The 26,256-nt window shown below is 36.9% G+C and overlaps 1 protein-coding gene across 1 annotated transcript; it reads left to right on the top strand.

Annotated features, from left to right (window-relative positions):
* Positions 1 to 21,359: 21,359 nt before the first annotated feature.
* Positions 21,360 to 24,828, top strand: LOC126703189 (uncharacterized). The gene is made up of 2 exons (XM_050402139.1): positions 21,360 to 21,676; positions 23,647 to 24,828. Exons 1-2 carry the CDS (start codon positions 21,365 to 21,367, stop codon positions 23,929 to 23,931), a joined length of 597 nt encoding a protein of 198 aa, XP_050258096.1. The 5' UTR covers positions 21,360 to 21,364; the 3' UTR covers positions 23,932 to 24,828.
* The last annotated feature ends 1,428 nt before the right edge of the window (positions 24,829 to 26,256 follow it).

Raw genomic sequence — 26,256 nt, 5'->3', positions numbered from 1 at the left:
TTACCTGCTCTTGAAAGCATTTTCCCTTTCTACCCTTGAAGCTTTTTCCACACTCTATCTTTAATAAAAGAGAAAGTATGGTATTTCTTCTGGCCCACTAGAGTAGGGAGACCAAGATATGATTCAAATCTGTCCACTTCACTCACCCCCAATAAAGCTTTGATTACATCTCTCTGTTGCAGTGAAGTATTACAGCTGAAATAGACAGAAGATTTATCCATGTTTATGCTTTGGCCTGATGCATCTACATACATTTTCAAAATCTCCATAACTACCTTTGTCTCCCTATCTTTGGCTTGGCAAAATAGTAAGGAATCATCTGCAAACAACATGTGAGAAATACTAGGCGCTCGCCTACAAATAGAGACACCATGGATAATCCCATCTAATTCAGCCTTCTACAAGAGAGATGTGAAACCATCTGCACATAAAAGAAATAGGTAAGGTGATAGAGGGTCACCCTGCCGGATTCCTATAGATGGATGAATCAAGCCATAAGGCTTTCCATTAGTCAAAACTGAAAATGAAGTAGATGAGACACAACTCATAACCCTATCCACCCAAACTTCTGGAAATCCCATCTTGATCATTATCCTTTTTAAGAAATCCCATTCTACCCTGTCATAGGCTTTACTGACATTTAGCTTCAAGGCAAGTGCTCCAATTTTGCCTTTCTTTCTTCCCTGCATCATATGTAGGACTTCATAGGCAACTAGCACATTATCTGTAATTATTCTTCCTGGCACAAATGCACTCTGGTTTGGGGATATAATTTGGGACATAATTTGCTTCAACTTGTTAGCTATCACCTTTGCAATAATTTTATAAATGACATTACAGAGGCTAATAGGCCTAAAGTCAAAGACCTTAACAGGATTTTTAATTTTTGGAATGAGCACAATAAAAGTATGATTCAATGCAGGAAGCATATAACTAGAATTAAGAAATTCAAGAACAGCAGACACAACATTATCACCAACGATATGCCAGAACTTTTGATAAAAAATGGCATTCATATCATCTGGTCCAGGAGCCTTTGTAGGTCCCATTTGGAACAAGACTGCTTTAATTTCATCTGCTGTATATTCACTGGTCAGTGTTTGTTGCATTTCAGTGGACACCTTCTGTTGTACTGCTTCTAGACACTCCTCAATCCAGGAACATGAACCTGTAGAAAACATATTATTAAAATAATCCATAGCTTCTCCTGCCACTTCTTCTATATCCTCCCGCCAACAGCCCTGTGGATCCAAGATCCCTTTAATATAATTTCTCTGCCTTCTCTGAGATGCTTTTGAGTGAAAAAAGCTTGTATTTTTGTCCCCATGTTTAATCCAATTTACTCGAGACCGTTGAGCCTAGTATACTTCCTGCTTTCTCAGCCATTCATCCAGCTCCTTGCTTGCTTAGATAAATTCACTTCTGTTCTGTATAGTGGGAGGAGCATAATTCAACCATTCTATTTGCTTTTGTAAAGCCTTTATCTCATTTGTGCCTGGATGGGTTTTAGCAGCACCCCAGGCCTTCAACTCTTCACTACACCCATTTATTTTTAATTTGACTGTCTCCAATGCCGACTCCCCAACCCCACTGTTTTCCCAAGCCTCTTGGACTACCTTGGTGCAGTCATCCCACAACAGCCATGCTTCTTCAAATTTGAAACCACGTTCTCTCCTTGCATATCTTCTTGGAGTTGCGTGGTTCTCAAGTATCAATGGGAGATGATCTGAAGCATGCGAAATAATGTGTGTAACAGTAGTTTCAGGAAACTTCAACTTCTAAGCTTCATTAGCTACAGCCCTATCCAGCCTTTCCTTAGTATTTGCTGCCCTTGGTCTCCTATTATTCCAAGTATAAGGGTAGCCAATGAACCCTAGATCAGCAAGATGACACCTCTCCAACGCATCCCGGAACGCATCAAGTTGTCTAGATGAAATTGGTCGGCTACTTAATTTCTCCATTGAACACAACATCTCATTAAAATCTCCAATGCACATCCAACTACCATCAGTGAATGAAGAAACATGAGAAAGAAGGATCCAAGACTTGAAGCGGTCTTTTGTTTCTGGCCATCCATAAAATATGGTAAGCAACCAACGAAAACCATCACTTACGGTCACCCAAGCAGAGATTTGGTTCTCCGAAAATTTAAACACATCTAACCTTATATCTTCCTTCCATAGCATAGCAAGTCCACCACCCAATCTCGGTTTTTTAACAGCAAACTTATTCTTGTACGGTAACTCCCTGCACCAATGTTTTATTCCTTCGATATCGAGCCGAGTTTCCATGAGGAAACATATTTCAGGAGCTTGATCCTTCACTATTTTGTGAAGACGACGAACTGTCCAAGGGTTCCCAAGCCCTTGGCAGTTCCAACTCAGAAGTTTCATTGCTCCCGGCAAGGGTGGTCATCCACCCCGTCGCTGTGTTGTCTGGTTTGCCATCTTCCTTGTCTCCCTTAGTACGTTTATAATACGTAGGTTCTGCCTCACTGTAACCATCTGCATTCATAATATCTTCCTGCCCTCTTTTACCCACAACAGACTTCAATTTATTATTAGATGACACTAATGGCCCAATATCCATTCTATTCAGCCTTGTCCACGTTGTTTTTGGCTTATTGGGCTTTGCTCTACATGGCCCAAACTAGAGTTATCCATGTTGGGCTTACCGTTGGCCTCAATATTTAAATTTTGGTTCACATCTTCATTCAACGGAAATAATGGCACAGTATTAGCCTTATTGGAATTTATAGCAGCATTAACTACCGAGATTTTTTCCGGAAATTCTGCAACGCTCCCTCCAACCACACAGTTTCCATTCCGAGATTCATGGCCTGCCCTGTACTTTGAAACCCTAGCCACTGCCATCACCACTTCCGTCTTATCTTCATTCTCCGATGCCGGTGTATCAGTGCTACCCACTTGTTCAGTCCTCATCGGATTCTCTCTGCTTCACCATGGTGGAGATTTGGTCCTTCCATTATCTACTTTAAGCCACTCACCATATTGGTAGTCAACATTATCGGTCTCCTTAGATGCTGCAAAGTGCGCCGGGTAATGTCGAAGATCGTGACCAAGGATCCCACAGAAATAGCAAAACATGGGTAACCTTTCATACTTTAAGGTAACCCAGTGACGTTTTCCATCCAATCCCAATAGAAAACCACCTCTCTGAACCGGTTTGGAGATAGGAAGGGCCACCCTAACTCTCAAGAAAAGCTTCTGGTCATTTGTGCGCCGTTGACTCTCCACATCCTCAACCGACCCCATTTTATTTCCCACCTCTGCCGCCATTTTAGGAGACATCATATCAAACGGTACTCCCTAGATTTGGACCCACAGTGAGGCATGCTCCAGGGCTACATTGTTAGCGCTCATGCCCGCCCTCCATCGAGTAAGCATTAGAAGCTGATTATCAAACGTCCACGGGCCACCCTTCAAGATCCGGTTTAGTTCATACTCCGATTGGAACTTAAACTAAGAAAGGTTATTGCCCACTTCAGAGATCTGTAGACCTTTCTCTAGCCTCCACGCTCGTTGGAGCATGTTCTTTGCTGCCTTCCTGTTATTAGGTTTGCAAGTTAAGAACTTTCCTATCAAACTCAGAGCACAACCCTCAAGTTCCTCCAATCGTCCCTCCTCGGAGACCTGGACATCTTCTTCCTCTTCAGCCGTTAACTTAAGACTAGTCATTCGGTCAACAAAATCCTCATCCATTGTTCAACTATTAACCCTTAAGCGTTAAGAACAAAATGATTGAGGGAGAGCCCTTGACTAAAACTGATATTTTACTCTTTTTTATTAATTAAGGGGATTGGAAGAGTTAAAAATAAATAATGTAGGTTCCATCAAATATAAATAATGCAACTCTAATTTTATTTTTTTCAGACCATCATATTCATATAATATCCGATGCTACATACTAACCGAGAAATTAAATAGTTACCTTTGAATGAGCAATGCTTATTTTTAGAGTTTTGTCTTTTCCTTTTGATCATGGGTCATGGAAGATACCAACGTGAACGTAAATTAATTAAGATTTAAGAGGGAGTTTTTATTTGCTAATTTATAAAATTTCTCACAGTCTTGCTGGCAAATAAGACTAAAACGAATATTTAGTTAGTTTTAAGAAATTGTAGTTTCGGTGGATTACTTAAGAAATAAGAAATTAAGAATTGGAGTTTGTTCATCTGTCATGACCCATAAAAGAGTTTTTTGCTGCCAGGAACAACAGAACTGAAAATAAGAAACTCTTCTAGAGAGAGAGAAAGATACAGATAACGTGCCCCTTTCGTTCTCATAATCTCATCTCTGGTGAGTTTCAATCACATCCCGTGACAGCTGGTTGCTTCTTTGTTCTTCCTATTTTATAAAGTTTTTTATTTTTTTATTTTTTATCTTTATATATATATATATATATATATTATTTTTATCATTTTTGATTTGGATATGAATATATTGTTCCACTTTTCATTGTTGAACTTAGATCTTCCTTCACATCCACCGCTGTTAATCTACTGATAGCGGACTAGTCCTTTTTGTTGTTCTTAAGAACAATAATTGATAAATAAATAATCTTCAAATTATCATTTAAAAAATAACATATCACATAAATTAGAATTTGATATAAAATTAGAGAATAGTGGAGAGATATTACCTTGATAATGCTTTAAAGTGAAATTCTATTAAGCTCTTTCATTTTGTGTATTAAAAGTGAAATTATCGCGAGATTTTGAGTAAAATCAATCATAGACAAGTTGAGTTTTATGTGATAGATCATGTATACTAAGTTGAAAGGTATTAAGAAATAATTATTTTGTGGATTTTATTATGTTAGTTCTTAATAGAGTAGTTTATTATAATTAATTATATGTTCTATGGTATGTGTTAGAAATACTGAATGAATATTATTATATTTCTCAAGTAATAAAATATAAATAACTGTCTTATATAGGAGACAGAGTGTGTGGTACAAATATATGTGTTATACAAGTAAAAAAGGTGGGCCTAAAGACCAATAGCCCATTACATGTTAACTGCCTTCCTCAGACTAAAGGTGGGTGTGAGACCAACTTGAGGTTGTCAATCAAAGCACGAAGACGTCCCTTAGGATGTGACTTAGTGAAGATATCTGCAAGTTGATCTTTAGAGGAGACCGAGAATAGCTTGAGAGCATCATGGACAAGGTGATAATGGATGAAATAACAATCGATATTGATGTGTTTAGTCCATTCATGGAAAACATCCTGAGTAATATGAATGGCACTCTAGTTGTCACGATAAAAAGAAGTAATAGAGAATGTGGACACACGTAAGTCTGTAAGAAGACATCGTAGCCAAAGGAGCTCAAATGTGGTATCAGCAAAGGCACGGTATTTTGTTTCAGTACTAGAGTGGGCCACAATGGTTTGTTTCTTGCTTCACCAAGAAATCAGAGAAGAACCAAGAAGAAAGAAATAACTAGTGGTGGACTTGCGATTAGTAGGATCTCTTATCCAATCAACATCAGAGAATGCACGGAGAATAAGAGTAGACTGAGCAGAGTAGAAAAAGCTATGGAAGAGAGTGCCCTTCAGGTATCGAAGAATGCATAGAACAACAATATAATGAGTTGATCGTGGAGCTGACAGATACTAGCTCACCTGGTGAATAGCATAGGAAATTTCTAGATGAGTGATAGTGAGATAAACTAGGCTATCAACCAATTGTCTGTAAAGAGAGGGATTAAACAATGGTTTCTCCCCCCCAGAGGGAGTTAGATGCGCATTAAGTTTAACTAGAATGTCAATAGTCTTGCTATTAGTGAGTCTAGCTTGAGATAAAAGTTCAGAAGCATACTTGACTTGAGTAATATAAAGACTATTTGTGGAATGAGTGAATTTCAAAACCCAAGAAGTAGCTGAGATGTTCAAGATCTTTCATCTCAAACTACTGACTGAGGAAATCCTTGAGTTCTTGAATGCCACTAAGGTCATTACCAGTTATGATCATATCATCCATATATAGGACAAGCAAAATGGTGCCTTTGTCAATGCGATGAAGAAATAAGGTAGAATGATAAGGTTTGACAGTGTAACCCAAGCGAAAGATGGTAGAGCTGAACTTAACAAACCAAACTCTTGGAGCTTGTTTAAGGTCATAAAGTGCATGTCGAAGGTGACAAAGCTTGTTTGATTCAATAGAGAGACTAGGAGGAGGTTGCATATAAACTTCTTCACTCAAATCTCCATTAAGGAAGGCATTTTTGACATCCATCTAAAAAGATCCCATTTACTAGTAGTGGCAACAACTAAGAGGGCACGAACAGATGAGATACGAGCAACCAGAGCATAAGTCTCTTTATAATCAATCTCATACTCTTGTGTAAAACCTTTTGTAACAAGACGAGCCTTATAGCACTCAATGAACCTATCGGAGTGAGTCTTGATCTTGTAGATCCACTTACAACCAACTACAGACTGTCAAGGAAGGAGAGTAACCAAATCCCAAGTATAGTTTTTGGATAATGCATCAAGTTCCTCTTTCATTGTAATCTGCCATAAAGGGCCAGTGGAGGTCTCACGATAGGTGTGAGGCTCGTGTGGTGTAGCAAGCATAGTGTAATAATAATAGTCAACTAAATGTGTAGAAATGGATCTTACCCGAGTTGAGTGATGAGGTGGATGTATTGTGGAAGATCTTCAAGTGAAGCAGGAGCAGGGGACCCAGGCTCAAAGTGGGGTAGCTCGTCATTGGCCTGTTCATATTCCACTTGTTCATTTGAGGGTGATCTAGGAGAAGCATAAAAAATATCTAGTGGTTGGATAGAGAAGTTCAAAGGAGGATCAAGAGTATTTGTAGAAGGAACATGTGACTCATCTAGAAAGATTTCTAAAACATATGAGGTAGTTAGGGAAGGACGGAAGTGAGAGAGTTCAACAAATGAGTGGTGTTCTCAAAAGACAACATTACGGAAAACACGAAGACGATGAGAGACATGATCATTACACCAATACCCCTTTCGAGTTTTGCAATAGCCAAGGAAACAACAAAGTCTAGATCAAACCTCAAGTTTGTTGTGCTTATGAGGTTGAAGAAGAATGAAACAAGCAGAACTGAAGGAGCATAGGTGATGATAGTTAGGGGGTGACCCAAAAAGGCACTCATATGGAGTTTGATTATGGATGATAGTACTTGGAATGCGATTAATAGCATGAACATTATGAAGAGTAGCTTCACCCCGAAATGGGGTAGGAACTTTGGCAGAGAGAAAAAGAGCATGAACAGTGTCAAGAATATGACGAAATTTTGGTTCGGCTCAACCATTTTACTAAGAGTTACCTGGACAAGTTAGGTGATGTATAGTGCCATAGGAATGCAACAAAGCTTGAAAAGCATATTGAGTATATTCAAGAGCATTATCAAGTTGAAAATTTTTGATACGTTTGGAAAATTGTGTTTCAACCATTTTTGCAAAGTTACTGTAGATTGGTAATAATTCAAAACGAGATTTCATAGGAAAAATCCAACTATAATGAGAATAATCATTAATAAAAACAACAAAATATTGAGATCCACCAATACTAGTAACAGGAGAAAGTCCCCAAACATCAGACTGAATTAACTCAAAAATACTATTAGAGATAAATTCACTATTATTGAAAGGCAAAACTGGCTGTTTTTCTAATTGGCATGAAGTACAATCAAAATTGTCTTTGGACATAAAACCTAATAGACCCGTAGAAACTAACTGTTGTACCCAAGAAGAGGGTGCATGACCAAGATGAGAATGCCAAAGTGTGAAAGAAGGTAAGGAAGAAACCATAGTGGCTGCAGCAGCAACAGAAACAAGGGCAATTGGTGGAAGATGAAGGTTGTCTATGGGAAACATACACACCATTCTAAGACTAGTCCCAAACTCCTGCCCCGTCCTCAGATCCTACATAATACACCCAGGATAGTAAAAAAATAAGGCGATATCCTAATTCAGCTAATTGTCTCATAGAGCATAAATTATAGGATAGGTTAGGTACATGAAAGACACCATGAATTGAAAGGTTAGAGGTAGAAACAAAATCTAGACTATTGCCATGCATGGTGGAACTATCGGCTATATGAATATTAAGAGGATGTGGTGCAGGTTCAAGTTTGGAGAATAAGGACGACTGAGATGTCAGGCAATAGCAACAGGTAGAATCAAAAAGCCAAGAGTGAGACTTACTAGGTAAAAATGAGAGAGTGGTGGAAAGAGATGCATTACTAGCCATACGAATAGCCCTAGCTATGATGTCTTGTAGTTCAGTGGAGGAGAGGTTGATAGTGAATCTAGAAGACTGGGACTCAGTTGAGACGGAAGACATTGGCAGAGTAGACTCAGTATTAGCAATAACAGTAGTAGATTTGTTGCGATGGTAACAAGTCTTAATAATGTGGCCAGGACACGCAAAACTTTTTGTTGGACTGCTTGCGATGATTGCCAGAGCTAAATGCCTTAAACCCTGATTGCGGAGGTTGCTCTGTGGGCGAAGTAGAGGGAATAATAGCCAAAATATTAAGCTTATTCTGGGCTTGTTGCAAAATGAACATCTTTTCCAACCAACTCATTTACAACAGTATCAAGAGAGGGAGGAAGACTGCGATTAAGAAGATGGGCTCACAATCATAGTAAAGTGACATTAGGAATTCATAGAGACGAAATTAATCTTGAACAGTAGCATATTGTTGAGCATCCTTCGAGCATGCCCAAGTTGGATAAAAAAGGTGAATTTGGTCCTAAATGAAGCGAAACTGATCATAGTAGTCATTAATAGATTGCCCTAGTTCTTGCCTGAGTTGATGCAACTCAACCACTAATTGATATTTCATGGATCCGTGAGAAGTGGAGTATCTTTTGGTCAGCATATCCCATGTAGGTTTTACATCATCAAAGCTGCCTAACAGATTGGAGATGGAGGAAATGGAAGTGTTTCGGATCCAAGTGAGGATCATGTGGTTGTGACTGATGAAGGCAGTATCTTCTTCAGCTGCCCCTTTGACAGGAATAGTGATTGTACCAGCATAATATTGCCAGAGCATGCAACCCTTAAGAAAACTGTGCATAACTTGAGACCAAGATAAGTAATTCTTATTCTCCTCCAATATAGCATTGATAGGGCGAGGAAGAAAAATATCATTTTTATCCATTTAGAAGCAAAATATGCAAAAATAGACTGTAAAAATGAAATCTACATGAAAAACTGGGTAAGGAGCACCTGGACAGCAAAAAGTCAATGGTCAAACTCACGATCAAAGTCAATAGCAGAAGTCAACGGTCAACGGTGATGATGTTAGCAAGATAATGTAAGTGCTGACGTGGTAGATAACATCAGCTAGGGCTGACGTGGCAATGATGACGTCACTGTTAACGTCAGCCTGGATCAAAAGATGGTGCGTGAGGCGTGTGGCTAAGACGTTGATTCTTGGGCGGTGTGTGAGGGAGCATGAGGGCTTCGTTGGTCGTGAGAGTTCAACGATTGAGTAGATTGGGGCAAAAAGATCATAGTAGTACCTGCAAAAAATTAACCGAAGCAAGATTCACGGTGGAGACGGCAACTGTAGTGGTTTTTGTGGTGTGGGACTTCTCAACGACAGTAGCTGCTGTGACTGCAGAAGCAATGAGAGTGGAGTAACACCAAGAGAGACAAGACTGCTAAGAGAAAGGTCAGAGTAGTGGCTCTAATACCATGTTAGAAATGCTGAATGAATATTATTGTATTTCTCAAATAATAAAATATACATGAGTGCCTTTATATATGAGGTAGAGTGTGTAATACAAGTAAGTGTGTAGTACAAGTATGTGTACTATACAAATAAATAAAGTGGGCCTAAAGCCCACAACCCATTACACGTTAACAATATGAGATCATAAAGAAGAAACCAAAAAGAATATAGAATTCATTTTAAATTTTTTTAGCACTTAACCTTTTTTGCTGATTCAATTGTTCAAAAAAGAATTCGCAGAGAAGAGACTAGAGCTATCAACCACTCGGCCACCTCTCTGAAAAATTATTTCTATTTTATTATTATATTTTTTTGCTGAATGTCTTTATCAGTATATTTTTGCTTCTCATTTTGGGCAATTAGCAATAATTTTTCTGTGGACATTTTAATGTAAACGAAAATGTTAATAAACAAAAAAGCATCAATGGAAATAAATAAAAATTTTTTTATTTTTTTATATATAATAATTTAGTTTTGAATTTTAGTATATTTTTTATTCTTAAATAGTCCAAAAAAAGATATTAATGTTTTGGCCACAAAAAATAAAAATAAAAATCATGGTTTCATCTATGGATGATCCTTCAATAAATTATATATTTGATCCTCTAATTACAGGATAAAGTTCAATTTGATCTCTCAAATATTAATCATATTAATTTAGTCACTCAACGTTAAATATTATGTTAATTTATTCTAAATTCTAAAATATATTTCTCTTTTATATATAATGAAATGATTTAATGTGATAAAATATTATCCCTTAAATGAAAAGATTATTAAAAATGAAAAATTTTCAAAAGCAAATCAATTCAAACTATAATTCCATTAAAATTTTAAACAGATAATAGACTCAAAAGGATAAAATTGATTTGATTTTGAAATTTGAAGAATTAAATTGAAACAATTAATAGTTGAGGGACCAAGTTGTACCGGACCAATTTGTAAATTCACTTTTCTTCCACCCTCCGGTCCAATGGTCATAGTTTTTTTAGATAATCTTATATCCCACATTAAACAGGCTGTTTGTCACGAAGAGGTCTACTTCTTTGATTTTTTTAATCAAATTGAATTCAGGAATTACTCCCCAAAATTCTTTTGCCATGCATTCTTGATTACTAAAAGAGTTTCTTCCATCTCTAGTCCATAATTCCATAAATTTACTTTTATCTCCTTTGTTTGAATCTAAGATGACGAGTTTACTGTCTGAAACTTAATTATTTTATTAATTTTTGTGACTGCTATTGTTTTGATTTATTTATTTATTTTTTTAAATTTCGATCTGTTTGTTATGTATGCGAGCATTAGCATTGAAAAATGCTAATGCCATATCTAAGCCCTTTTTAGCATTTTATGGCTCAAAATGTACTGCATCAAAGAATGTTAAACACAGATATTGCAAAAATTTTTGCAATAGTGCTACAGTACAATTCTATCTTTAGAATTGTACTGTAACACTATTGTAAAAAATATATATATATATATATATATATTTTAATCAACCCGGCATTTCTCTCTCCTCCCATAATTTCTGTTATCTTCTCTCTCCTCATTCTCTCTTTCTCATCTGCTCTCTCTGCTCTCTTCATTCTCTCTTTCTCATCTGCTCTTTCCTCTTTCAAACCCAAACATCATCCACCTCCCAACATCTCATAGCGGTTCATTTTCTTTGGTGGGTTGCGATACGGCAGGTTCTGTGGTTGGTTGGGTTTTTTTTTTTTTTTTTTTTTTTTTTTGGCTGTGACCGGTGCTTAAAGGAAGTGGTGGGTATGGCTGAGATGAGTTGTGGGTCACGAAGATCGAAGATCGGAGTGGGCTGAAGTGGGTCAAGGCGCGGGTCACGGCATGGGTCACGGAGATCGAAGATCGGAGTGGGCTGAAGTGGGTTATGGGTATGGCTAAAGTGGGTCACGGAGATCGGAGATTGGAGATTGGAGTGGGCTGAAGTGGGTTGTGGGTATGGCTGAAGTAGGTCACAGCACAGATCACGGAGATCGGAGATCGGAGTGGGTTGAAGTGGGTTGTGGTATGGCTGAAGTGGGTCACGGCGAGGTCAATGTTTCTGGGTTTCTGTTGTGAGGCTGGGTTTCTGTTGGCGAGTCCGGTGTTGTTGGGTTCTGTTGTGACGCTGGTTTTTTTTTTTTTTTTAATATGGGATTTTTGTTCCGATGGGATTTTAGAGGAACTCCTTTGTACATGTCGTCGGAATCAGTTAATCAAATTGTCGGCGGATATTTAGATTATGTGTGTTTGTTGCTCTGTTTAAGGTTTGATGGTTTGTGTTTGTGCGTGTGTGTATGTGTGGTGATGGATTTGGAAAAGCGTAGGAAAACAGAAGTTACGATTAGAAAAAAATAGTAGAGAAAGATTAAAAAATAATATTTTAATAAAAATAGAGTTTTAGGATGTGGGAGGTATTGTAAAATGGTATGGTATAAGTAATAAAATGGTTTTTTGGGATGGTAAAATAGAATAGGATAGCATTCTTTGATGCTGATGCTCAAGAGGCTATTAAATAGTAGTGCTTAAAATAAGTGATATTTCATTTTCAATCTGATATCACAATCAACATTGATATGCTCGGAAATCTTGTTGCTGAAATGTCACAGTATGACAATTTGAGTGGCTAATTGATAAGGATTCATGAACCTTAAAGACCAAAAGATGGTGGAAATGTTAGTTTTGGGCCATTACTTATATATTAATGTCATTTTTCTAACCAAAGTAGAGGCCACCTGATTTTCCCATAGGAATTCAAAACTAAAGTTTTCAATTATTGATTTTATTTTACTAACATCTACTTTGGTTTCTGTTTATCAAAAAAATCTACTTTGGTTTCTAGCAAAAAGTGACTTTTATTAAACTTGTTTCATTCTAAATCTAATTTCACAATCAACATTGACTTGCTTTAAAAGCCTGTTGCTTAAATGTCATGCTATGACAATTGAGTGACTAATTGATCATAATTCATGAACTTTGAAGGACAAAATATTTTGATTAATGAAATGTCAATTTTAGGCGGTTACTTGCATATCAATGTCATTTTTCCAACTAAAGCAGAGACCACCTATTCTACCTATAGTAAGAATCAAAACATGCCTAATAAAACTAATGGCATGTTTGGATGGAGGGGGGAAGGAGGAGGAGTAGAGTAGAGTTAGCTAAAAATAAGCTAATTTTATGCTAAATCTACTCTACTTCCTCTCCTTCTCCCTTAATCCAAACGGACCATAAGTTCCCAATTAAACTAGTTTCTACTTTCTAGCAACAAAAAGAGGAGAGTTTTATTAAACTTGTTTTCAAGGTTCAAATCTAACCAAAAAATAAGTTTCAGTCGCTGTCTTGCTGGGAAAATTCCCGGAATGTGAATCCCCCTCTCTTCTATCTTTCACAAACACATAAATAATAGTGGCCATTCCTTTATTAAATAAGGCAATTATGTAATACGAACTGAATCCAGCATATTTTTTTCCAAGATTTTTTGAGTTTTTCAATCACTTCTGCAATTTCAGTTCCAAAACCTGTAAATTTTCACTTTTCACACCCATCCATCTCTTCTATTTCTCTCCTTTCACTCCCTCCTTAAAATGAAAAATCCACATCAAATCGTTCTCTTCTTCTTTAATTTTTCTTGCAATTTTAGTTGAATGTGTGTGTTCATGTGTGTATAAATGTTATCTTGATAGTAGATTAAGATTTATCTAAAATATTTCTAATGGCTTTCATCATTATTCAAAAAGTCTATTTTAGAAATGGTTTAAGTTGTACCAATATTTGTTCATGAACAAGATGCATTGGTTTAACCAAGTGCTCTCATGCCTAAGTGCGTGTAGTAGCAGTGGCGTCTTGCAGTAACTTGCAAGAGTGTGTGTGCCCCCCATTTAGTGAGGGCTTATAGGTAGTCCTACCCTTTTGAGAGGAGTTCCTGTTGGGTTTCAGTGAGTGTGCTAGCCAACATTATCATGGCAGAGGAGCTTGAGGTGTTGTGGAGTAAACTTTCCTTCACGGAGGAGGAGGATGAAGGTATCGAGCTTGATGTGAACAGCACAAGAGCGGCAAAGGAGGTAGGCAAAATCTGTGTGGTGATGAAGATTATGGCTCACAAAAGTATAAGCATGGACGCATTAAGGAAAAACTTGAGAATGCTGTGGAAGCCAAACAAGAGCATGCAAATTTTTGAGGTTGAGGAGGACCTATTCCTAGTGGAATTTGGGGATAGTAGGGATAAAAAGAAGGTAATGGACATGTGTCCATGGAGTTATGATAAGCAGCTGGTTTTGATTCAAGATTTCGATGGAAAGCTAACCCCAAAGGAAATAGAAATCAAGTGGGCACCTTTCTGGGTTCAGATCTTCAATCTCCCTCTAAATTGCAGAACAAAGGGAATTGGATTGGCCATCGGGCCAACGCTGGGTGAGGTGTTGGAGGTTGACGTTCAGGACTCAGGGGTTCAATGTGGAAGATGTTTAAGGGTGAGGGTACACTTGGATGTGACCAAGAGACTCGTCTGGCGTAAAAAGATCATCGTTGGGGGTGGAGAAAGTAGGTGGGTAAATTTTAAGTATGAGAGACTCCCAAATTTTTGTTACCGGTGTGGCCTTTTTAGCCACGCACTCAAAGATTGTACTAATCAAGATGAGTGCACCAATTAGGCTGAAAATGAAGATCTACAGTATGGAGCATGGATGAGGGGTGAAATAAGGAGAAGATACCTGTATGAGACACCCAAGGCTGGGATGGGGAGAGCATCGGACTCCGGCTCAGGCCAGTGGAGGGCCGGAGGTGATTCGGGAAGGAGATCGACAGTGTTTGGGTCTTCTGGAGCGTTAGTGGAGTCTGGTGGAGATCTTGAGGTGGGGCTGTCATGAAATGAGTAGCGCACTCTGACACAGACAAATGTAAAGAATGGAGATTTGGGTAGAGTAATAGAAAGCTTACACGAAAATGGGAGGGTCAACGGATTGATTGAAAAGCAAGATGGAAAGAAGATGGGAATAGAAAGAAAGGCATCGGACCAACCAAACACCCAGACAAAAAACGCAGAGAGTACACAGGGAGAAAAAAGTGAAGACCACGTGATGGGGGAAGATGGGAAATATATATTGGAGTCGGGCCTAAGTATGATTGGTGGACCACTAAGCCCATTATGTTTGGATGCTGAAATGGACCCTTTGGCTATGTCTTACGATGGAGAAAAAGGCTGGACTGCAGACAAAATTGGCCCAAATAGCAGACATTGGAAGAGGCTAGCTCGTGAAGTAAAAAAGGAGAAAAAAGCTAAAATAAAAAACCTCAAAGTTTCTATACTTGAGGGCCCAACTCCACTCAGTGAATTAAACCCAAACACGCTGGAACAAAAATGTAGAAAGGCAAGGAAAGGTACCAGTCTAACAGAAGATGTTAACACCCAAATGGTTGGCGGAGAGGCAGTTGTTGCGGCATAGCACTGCCAAGCCTCATGACAATCTTGGCATGGACCTGCCGGGGCCTTGGGTCGGCTCTGGCGGTTCAGACACGCGCCGATGAGGTGAGATCACATGACCCATTTCTGATCTTCCTAGCAGAAACGAAAACAGGGGAGAGCAGAATGAAGGAAATTCGAAACAAATTGGAGTATACGTAGGGTATCACAGTACCTAGAGATGGAAGAAGCGGAGGTTTGGCTATGATGTGGAAGGAAGGCTCAGATATCAGGTTTAGGAGCTATTCAAACTCCCATATAGATGTGGAGGTCCACGGGAGATCGGCATCAACCCCATGGAGAGCCATGGGTTTTTACAAGCACCCTGACACAGGTAAACGTTTTATTTCTTGGCAATTGTTGGAACTTCTCAAACATCAATATTCTATGCCATGGGTTGTGTTTGGTGATTTCAATGAAATCACACACTTAGATGAGAAAATAGGGTGGTTAGATAAGGATGCTAAGCAGATGGAGGAGTTTAGGGAGTGTCTGAATAGATGTGAGCTTATTGATTTAGGCTTCACTCGGCAAAACTTCACCTAGTGCAATGGTAGGGGGGTGAGTAGATGACAAAGATCTAGCTTAACCGTATGGTGGCGACGGAAGAATGGATGAATCTTTTTCTTGAGGCGAGAGTAAGGCATGTGGCGATGTCTATATCGGACCATTGTTTGTTAATGCTCACTCTCAAGCACAAACAAACTCAGAAGTGAGGAAGAAAATGTTTTTTCTTTGAAGCCATGTGGACAAGGGATGAGAGATGCAGAGAGATTGTAGAAGTGGCATGGGAACCAGGTTGGGCTAAGGCAGAAAGTGGCATTATAGAGAGAATTATGCGATGCCAAGATCATTTGCTGAAGTGGAATTGGAAGGAGTTTGGTAATGTAAACAAGGTGCTGAAAAAAAAAAAGAAAAGACTCCAACAATAAGAATTGTGGGATAGTTTACATGGGAAAGCAGATGAGATATAGAAGGTTAGAAAGGAAATTAATGAGATTCAGGTCAGAGAAGAAATTATGTGAAATTAAAGGTCCAGGGCACTTTGGCTGAAATGGGGAGATAGAAACACAAAATTTTTCCAAGCCACGACGAGTCAAAGGCGTAGAAAAATCTGGATTATGGGGCTGCAAAACTCAGATGGTGTTTGGGTGGAAGGTAAGGAAGGTATTGAAAGCACGATCTTGAACTACTTTGAAGACATTTACAAGTCAAACTAGCCTATCAGTTTTAAGGCCAGCCTGAACTCAATAACAAATCGTGTATCACTGGATATGAATGAGGAGTTGCTCAAGGATTTTAAAGCTGAGGAAGTATGGTTTGCCCTTAAGCAAATGCACCCCACAAAAGCTCCCGGACTGGATAGTATGTCCCCGATTTTCTTTAAACACTATTGGGATATTGTTGGACCCGAGGTTGTCAAGTGTGTGCTCACTTCTCTCAATTCAGGCATAATGACTAGTGGGCTAAATGAAACACATATATGCCTCATCCCAAAGGTGAAATCCCCCCAAAAAATCACAGAGTATAGGCCAATAAGTTTATGCAATGTTGTATACAAATTAATCTCTAAGGTCCTTGCAAATAGACTGAAAAGAGTTCTTGTAGCGGTGATAGATGATTCTTAGAGCGCTTTTGTCCCGGGTAGGCTCATCACAGACAATGTGCTAGTAGCCTTCAAAACTATGCACTACATTGACCAAAGAAAGAAGGGAAAGGAGGCATTAATGGTAATAAAGCTTGATATGAGCAAGGTCTATGATAGGGTTGAATGGGTATACTTGGAGGCAATGATGAGAAAGATGGGTTTTCATGAAAGGTGGATTTCCCTAATGATGATGTGCGTCACTTCGGTCTTCTACTCGATGTTGATCAATGGTGAGCCAAAAGGGAGAATAGTTCCATTAAGGGGTTTGCGCCCAAGGGACCCAATTTCTTCTTATTTGTTCCTTTTGTGTGCTGAAGGCCTATCAGCTATGTTGAAAAGGAGGAAGGAGAGGGGTAGCTAAGGGGGATTGCTATTTGTCAAGGAGCTCCAAGAATATCCCATTTGCTTTTTGCCAATGATAGCATCGTATTTTGTAGAGCCACAAGGGAAGAATGTGATAGGGTACTAAAGGTACTTGAAGATTACGAAGGGGATTCGGGGCAAAAACTCAATAGGGAAAAAATATCCTTATTTTTTAGCAAGAATACAAGTGGGGAGGTCAAAGATTATGTGAAGAAGAAGTTGGGGGCAAGAGTGATTTAGCACCATGAATAGTACCTAAGGCTGCCACCGCTTGTGGGGAAAGGGAAAAGAAAAGCTTTTAACTACATCAAAGACCAAGTTGGGAGGAAAATTGCCGGTTGGAAGGGTAAGCTTCTTTCTTATGTAGGGAGGGAAATACTAATAAAGGTAGTAGCTCAAGCAACGCCAACGTATACGATGAGTGTTTTCAAAATTCTGAACACGTTGTGTAAAGAGCTAAACTCAATGATGAGCAATTTCCGGTGGGGCCAAAATAATAGGGAGAGGAAAGTGGCTTGGGTTTCTTGGGAAAAGTTATGCACCCCAATGGAGGAAGGGGGTATGGGGTTTAGAGACCTAAAAGTGTTTAATCTAGCGCTTCTTGCCTAATAATAGTGGAGACTGCTACAAAGCCCAAACTCACTGGTTCATAAAGTATTCAAAGCGAAATATGTCCGAAATGGTAGCTTCAACGAGGCTGAATTGGGTAGAAGGCCCTCGTACGTGTGGAAAAGCTTGTTGGTAGCTAGAAAGGTGGTTGATAGAGGCTCTAAATGGTGCATAGGAAATGGAGAAAGTGTCCATATATGGAAGGATAGATGGATCCCTTCCCCGAAGTCTTTCAAAGTGTCAAGCTCGATTGGTGTGCACACAGGTATGGAAAAAGTGTTGAGCTTGCTGGATATTGACAAAAGGGCTTGGGACGTGGTGAAGGTAAAAAACCTTTTTCTTCCTCATGATGCCGAGATGGTGTTGAGCATCCCCATTAGTGGCAGACTTCCCGAAGACTTAATTGTGTGGGCATGGACTACAAATGGTAGATTTTCAGTGAAAAGCGGATATAAGGTGGTACAAAAGGTCTTGAAAGAAGAGTCAAGTAGGGGAGAGGAGGGTAGCAGCTCGGACAACTCGGGGATGAAGTCTATTTGGAAGATCGTATGACGACTAAATTGCCCAAGTAAGATCAAGCACCTGCTGTGGAGAGCTTGTAAAAACATCCTTCCCACTAAACTACGTCTAAAGGCTCGGGGAATTGATGTGAATGAGAAGTGTGATATGTGTGGGAATGCTGAATCCTTGGGACATGCGTTATGGAGCTGCAACATAGCGGAGGCAATGTGGAGTGATACAAGATTAAAATTTCCTTTCTTCCAAGAGCCACCTAGGGACTTTATTGACATCATGTGGGAGATTAAAGAAAGGGGCATGGGCTTTAATTGGGAGCTGTTCACAATCACGGTGTGGTGTCTGTGGAATAATAGGAACTAGGTGAGATATGGGGGCCAAGGGAAAAACCACGAAGTGGTAATGAGGGAAGCCATGGCTTATATGAAAGAAACCCAGCCAGCAATACAGACTCAATAAACCACCCCTACAACTGATACGGCATTATAGAGACCTCCTAAACTAGTACAAAGTGATTATAGATAGAGCAATTTTTGATGAGATAAGGTGCTATGATGTTGGAGTAGTTATAAGAAATGAGAGGGGCGAGATCATGGGGGCTATGAGTAAAAAGTTTGAATTGCCCTTGGGAGTTTTGGAAGTTGAGACTGTGGCTATTGAGGAAGGTGTGGTGTTTGCTGGGGATCTTGGCCTAAAGGATATTATCATTGAAAGCAATGCACAGTTGGTGGTTCATTCGCTAGGGAAACAGAGCATTCCTCCGAGCTCCATCAGGTTGGTTGTGGATGAAATTAGGGAGAGGCTAAAGGTTTTCAATGCATGGGAGATGTCCCATGTTCGAAGGGGTGGCAACAAAGCTGCTCACATCTTGGCTAGGCAAGCCAAATTTTTGAATGGTTGTAATATTTGGGTAGAAGATACTTTGCCCAATATTGTTGATCAGATTCAAGCTAATGTAATCCAGTGTAATCTTATTTCAAGTTAATGAAAGTATTGAACGGGTGTTTTATCCAAAAAAAAAAAAAAAAAAAAACTAACCAAAAAATTTGGGCTATCCAAAAAAAAAAAAAAAAAAAAAATCTAACAAAAAAATTTGGGCCATCACTTTTGCATTATCCAAAAAAAAAGTTTTCTGCTTTATTTTCCCCTTTGCTGGGCTTAAGAGGCAATCATGGAGAATTTCGGCCCAACTTAGGGATTTTGTTTGACTTGAAATATCTGGGATGGGGACTGTTGGGCCCAACCTAATGAGAAGCTGCGAAAATTAAAAAGTTTTGTTTGACCTACACATCACAGCTACACTTTATTCACGTGATCTGATCTGATCTGCTGCTGACGTCCATTGACTGCATCTACATATTTACACCTGACATGTCTTTCATATTGTATTTATTTGTTTGAGGGTTTTACTTTACTGAATGTGTTATGCATGAATAATTCATTTTGTTTTTTTCTTTTAAAGAAAATTTCCACTTCTCTCATGAAAGGAATTTTAGGAACTTGACATATCTCATATAAAACTTGAGTCAATTCTGAAATTTTGGTTAATATACTCATAGAATGATCAAGTTGCAATAATTTAACAACTAATGTGAATATATATACTTGAAACATTATAGTCAAATTCAAGAAAATATTAAAATTTTGACCACTCTTATAATTCTTATTTGTACACAAATTTATGTGAAAAAGAATAAATTATTACATGAATTTGTGATTTTCTTTTAAGTTATTGCTCTCAAAAGTTAATAATAACGTTCTTTTTAACTTCTTTAAAAAAAAAAAAAAATTATAACTTTTAGTTCTTTTTTTTCAACTTTTTTTTTTTGGGCTTGGTTTAAACCTTTAACAATCTTCGATAAAATAAAAAAGAATTCTTATTCTTTTTCAAATGAAATTTGACATTTAAAGAAATAGTAATCTACTAATTATGATATAAATAAAAAAGAATTGCATAAATAATTCATAAAAAATGAAGGAAAACTAATAACAAAAAAAAAAAAAAAAAAAAAAAAACCTTCAAGATGGTTAAAGTAATATAAACTCATTCCGGGTGGTGATTGATGAGTTGGTTGGGGGAAAAACCAAGAATCTCATTCCTTTAATAAAAAATTAAATAAAAAAAAAAAAATGAAGAAGAGAATCTAATGAGGCTTTTTGAAACAATGTTGTATATAAAAAGGGCCTGTGATTAATGCTTCCAGTGTTTTGACCCATAGAAGTAAACATCTGTTATATATGTTTGTGCTGTAATTCCCATTTTGGTAACAAGAGTCTTAATTTGGAAATATTACGCTAATTTGACATAGTAATTATTAGTTGGAACTCTTCTAAAATTTCCAACAACATAGGAACCAAATTTACCTTAGAATCCAAAACAGAAAGGCATGCACTGTAAAACATGTTAAGTTCAACGTCTATGACATTTCTCTAAGTTGTCATGTACACATCGAATCCAAAATCATCTTCCTTCGGCGAGTGATATAAAACACGTTATAATAAATGGCTATACGATTACTTTTTTATCTTCATTCTATTTTTCTCAGGCTTTACCTCTTCTCTTTCTCTTGGTGTCCATTTGCGGCATCTACCTGTTTGTGAACTAATAGAGTAAGTGCACTCTGACATGTCTTTCATGCTATGGATTTTATATTTTCTTGGCTAAATATTATATATAGTTTATTAACACAGTAAACAAAATAAGATGAAAAGTTTGATGGAAGTGTTTCAAGGATTAGATTTATTGATCGTGATATTGCTATTTGTAGAAGGGTTCCTGAAAATACACGAATTCCAAGCTTATCTAGCCATTAGAGGGCTTAGCCAAAAAACTACTTGAAGGTGATTTTGATAGACATAAAATAATTATATAATATTTTTAAAGAAATACAACAAGCTTATTTTTATGATTCTCTAGATCTATATTATTTAAATTAATTTTATTACTCTACAGATCCATTTTAACTATCAATTTTTTTATATTCTAATATTAAACTCTTTATATATTTGTTGTAAGGGAAAAGAAATATGTTTCGAAAGAAAGATCGATTTTGGGAGCATGTTGAAAAACAAAATAATGGTCGTTTCAAATGTAAGTATTCTGAAAGTATTTTTGCTGGAGGTGTTACAAGGATTAAATATCACTTGGCTGGAGCTAAAGGTCACGATATTAATATTTGTGCAAAAGTGCCTAAAGAGGTCCAAGAGGAAGCTTCTCTAACAATTGGTGAACCTAACAAAAAACGTAAGGGTGCATCAACTTCAAACAAGGATAAGGAGAGGGAAATCAGCTCAACTTCAATATCAAAGGATGACAAGTTAAGCGGAGTGTTTGAAAAGGTGAGTAAAGTTGTAAATATTTTATATTTAGATTATATTTCATCATAATCTTAGCAGTGAACTTGTGATAACATTTTCAGTATTGATTTTAATTGTTTGAATCAAGTAAAACATTATAATAAATTTCTATATTATTAAGTGAATTTTTTTCCTTGCAACAAGCAGGGAAGGGGAGTTTGAACTCATGTTCTCTTCCATTGGAGAAGTGTAATGTCAGTAAACTACAAAATTCTTAGCATTATTATTATTTTATTTATTTATATAATTTGATAGTTATAACATAGGGAAGAGGGGATAAGTGTGTTTGTTTATGAAATTTAAGGGGGGAAGGGAGGGGGGCGGGGTTGGTGGAAGATGTGGAACACAAAAAATGGGAGAAAAGATTTGTATTCAATACTAATCTATACAATATCTAAAAGTTGAAGTGTAGCACTTATTACTGTTATGTTTTTTGTTGAACCACGTCGGCGGCCAAGTCTTCATTTTGTTTCCATCATTTCTTCAAAAAATAAGTATATAAATATTAATGTATGCATTAATACATTATGCCTTTACTCAATCTCAAAACTAATTATAACTTATCAATCATGATATGACCATCACTTTACACATTCTTGAACCTAAATGTAACTTATAATAGAAAATACATGTAATACAACATCTTGGGTGGAGACACCATTTATTTATTTTTAGTTTAAACTCACCTGAAAAAAAAAAAAAATCTCATTCCACCACTGTATACATGTCCATATACTAATGCAGTATTCAAGGCTAAATTGAAGGGTCCAATTCCGCCCTTTTTTTTTTTTTTTTTTGATAACCTTCAATGTTGGGTCCAATTCTGCTCCTACTTAGAGAACCATATGTTATTTTCATCAACGTCAAAAGATAGAGATAGAGATAATAAAGCTCCTAACAAATTCTCTCTCTCCCCCCCCCCCCCCCCCAAATCCCCATTTCTTTTTATTTTTGTATAAAATATTACATGTAAGTGGTTTTTCTAATTTTTTTTTTTTTTTATGGTGTACATAGTACCGAATTTAATTTGAATAAAACTTTCAACAGGCACATAGAATCACAAGTACATGCATAATAATTCAGTTAAAAATATTAATGTGATAACAAATATGATTGATACTACTTTTAAAACAAACCACTTCCATCACATTGGAATACATTACTTATCACAGATGATGGTTTTACATCACTTTATTATTATTAATTTTTTGAGTTATGTTTACTAATCACGATTCAGCATTCGGTCCATTGTAGTCCAATCTATTACAGTCCAATTTGGTCCAATTCATTCCAGTTCAGTCCATAATGGTCCACTTTAATCCATTTTGGTGTACTTACCTAAAAATAGGAAAAAAAAAGGCTTGGGTTGGGAGTACTATATTGCTATCAATTATTTGAGTAATATTCATTGTAACTATATGATTAGTTTTGATTATCATGACAATCTTCTTAAGAGAATAATATATTTGAATAATATATTTTAAACTTAAAAATTTTAGTTATACAAAAAGAAATTAGGAAAATATAATGCATAATAACAATAGTTAGAAAAATATGGAGAACCTAAAAAAATAATATCAATCAAAAACATCATAAATGATAAAATTACATATTTGTAAAGATAGAGAAATATAAATTACTTTTAGAGTTTGTGTTATTTTTTGGAAGAATAAATTGTCTACAATAAAATTTAGATAATAAGTTATATATTATACCACATTTAAAAATAATTATATATTTCTATGTATCACATATGTTTTAGACTAGTTATTATAAAACTTCGAAAGAAAAAAAAACTATTAATTATTGTATAAAAATAAAGAAGGTGAAAATCGTAATATAAGTTTCCATATTTCCAATATATAAATATATCAGGACCCACCTTGTTTTTTTTTTAATAGAATGGTACTCTACACTCCACAAACATTTTCATACTATTGTCGCTTATGCAGAGAAAGGCAGAATACATAGCTGAAATTTTACTTGGTGTTTTTGTGGAGGGACTTCTAGCCAAGTTGAGATCAATTGTTATAGAGCAACATATTAGTTTTGAGTTGGGTTTCAAGGAAGGGCTAACAGACCTTTTTAGCTTGTTAACCAAAATTCAACTTGTGTTAAATGATGTTGAGAAAAGACAAGCAAGTGATGAGTTTTTGAGGAGTTGGTTAGCAGAGCTTAGAGGTGTTGCTTATGACATGGATGATGTGCTAGACGAGTTTGGCTATAACATTCTTTAGCAAAAAGGTACTAAACTACTCTTCACCCTCTAATGACATTATCAATATGGCAAACGAAATTAAGATTATCTACAAATCATTAAACGGACTTAAAGGTGACATTGCTAGTTATGAATTTCGAGTGGAGTTTGAGAATTTGATCCTTGAGATTAGCTTTAACATGGAGATAGACTCCTTCCTTGATGATTCAAAAGTTAATCAAAATGTTGGAAATAACATTGTTAAAGCAACCTATTGTGATAGAGTGATAGAAATCACAGAGACTTTTACTCAATATGAATTAGCAGAATATGAATGTTGGCTCATATTCAAGAAAAGAGCATTTGCAAATGAAAGACTTTTAGCTCTAGATTTGGAGAAAATTGGAAAGGAGATTGTTAAAAAATGTAAAAGGGTTCCATGGGCCACAGAATTTCTAGGGAGAATAATGTACTTTGTACATGATAAAGGTGAATGGCTGTTGATTCAAAATAATAAAAATTGGGATTTACTGGACGATAAAAATAATGGAGCATTTCACATATTAAAGTTAGGCTATGATCATCTTCAAACACCATCCTTTAAATGATGTTTCACATACTGTGCAATTTTCCCTAAAGATTATATCATGAAAAAGGACGAAGTAATTCAGCATTGGATGGCTGAAGGGTTCCTTGAACCATCTAAAGAAGGTAATACGATGATGGAAGATATTGGTAACACGTATTTCAATATTTTGTTGGCTACTTCCTTTTTCCAAAATGCTAGAGAGAATGCCTGTGGTGATATTATTAGTTGCAAAATGCATAATTTGGTGCATGATTTTGCCATTTCAATTTCAAAATCTGAAATTCTAATTTTGGAGGGAGATTATGTGGATAATGTTAGTGAAGTGCAACCTTTATTTGTCCGATCTCATGGCGACAACACCAAGAACTTCATTTAGTGGAGATAGTTTCAAAAAAATGCGCACATTAATTTTAGAAAATCTAGACTTTGATGACATGTTATCAAATTTTAAATGCTTACGTGTTTTAAAATTATCTGGGCATAGTATAATTGGGTTGCCAAATTCAATTGAGCAGTTGATACATTTAAGGCTTCTTCACATCTTGCACACTGAAATTACAGAATTACCAAAATCCATTACCAAACTCCACAATTTGCAGACTTTAAGAATCGAAGAATGCCCTGAGTTCATGAAGCTTCCGGAAGACCTAAGCAATTGATTAACTTGAGACATATTAGTATTAATAATTTTTGTGGGATAAATAAATGGCACAGACATAGTCTACTCAAAAATATGGGACGGTTGACTTGCCTTCAAACATTGAAATTTTTTGACGTGGGGGGAGATGAAGGTTATAGGATTAAAGAAATGGGACCCTTAAAGAATCTCAGAGGAGAAATAGAGATATACAATTTAGAGGCGGTGGAAGATGAGGAAGAAGCCAAAGTGCAAAATTAAAAGAAAAGGAAATATTCAAGTTGGGTTTATTTTGGAGTTGTTCTTATAGAGAATTGGACACGTATGATGAAGATGAAAAGGTGTTGGAAGGCCTCCATCCTCACCCAAATTTCAAAAGCTTAACAATCGAATGGTATAGAGGAACGAAATTCCCATCTTGGGTTAATGATTTGTTGCTATTTCACAATCTAATTCATATCGAATTGAATTCGTGTTTGGAATGTGAAGAAGTTCCCACCCTGGGGCATTTACCCTGTCTTAGGGTTCTTGAAATAGATTATATGGTGAACGTAAGAAGTATAGGAAGTAAGTTTTACAGTTACAGTTATGGGAGTTACAGAAATACTACATTATTTCTGGCATTGAGAATACTCAAATTGGAGAGAATGACTAGCTTAGAAGAGTGGAAGGATGCAGAGGAGTTGACAAGCACAAGTGAGGTGTTGTTGGTGTTTCCTTGCCTTGAGGAGTTGATTATTAGAGGGTGTAATAAACTTAGAGATTTTCCAGACTCATTGCACACCTGCGTTTCCCTTCAGAATTTGGTAGTAGATGGCTGTCGGTTGTTTAGGTGTCCTTTCAGCTATTCGACACTTGGAGATAAAAGAGTGTGGTATTGATGAACTACCCAATGGGCTACAATTTTGTGCATCTCTTCAATATTTGAAGATTGAGCACTATCCGAATCTGAAATCAATTCCAGATTTAGGAGAAGTATTTCATTCTCTCATTAATTTAAAACTTAGCAACAGTCCTGATGTAAGACTGAAGCTTTCGCGGCGGGAGGGCCGCTTAAAGACTTGGGTAATCGGTGGTGATGATACTGAAAACAATACCACCAATGAGTCGCACGCTCCTCACTTGATCGCAAATGGCAC

This window comes from Quercus robur, chromosome 10 (genome assembly GCF_932294415.1).
Source record: "Quercus robur chromosome 10, dhQueRobu3.1, whole genome shotgun sequence".
Classification (NCBI taxonomy): domain Eukaryota; kingdom Viridiplantae; phylum Streptophyta; class Magnoliopsida; order Fagales; family Fagaceae; genus Quercus; species Quercus robur.
The sequence above is the reverse complement of the archived record's forward strand: the minus strand, read 5'-3'. Positions and strand labels throughout refer to the sequence as shown.

Coding starts and splice junctions, on each gene's coding strand:
- LOC126703189 (XM_050402139.1), top strand. CDS start 21,365: ATGTTTCGAAAGAAAGATCGATTTTGGGAGCATGTTGAAAAACAAAAT. Junction 21,677..23,646: donor TAAGCGGAGTGTTTGAAAAG/GTGAGTAAAGTT, acceptor TCGCTTATGCAG/AGAAAGGCAGAATACATAGC.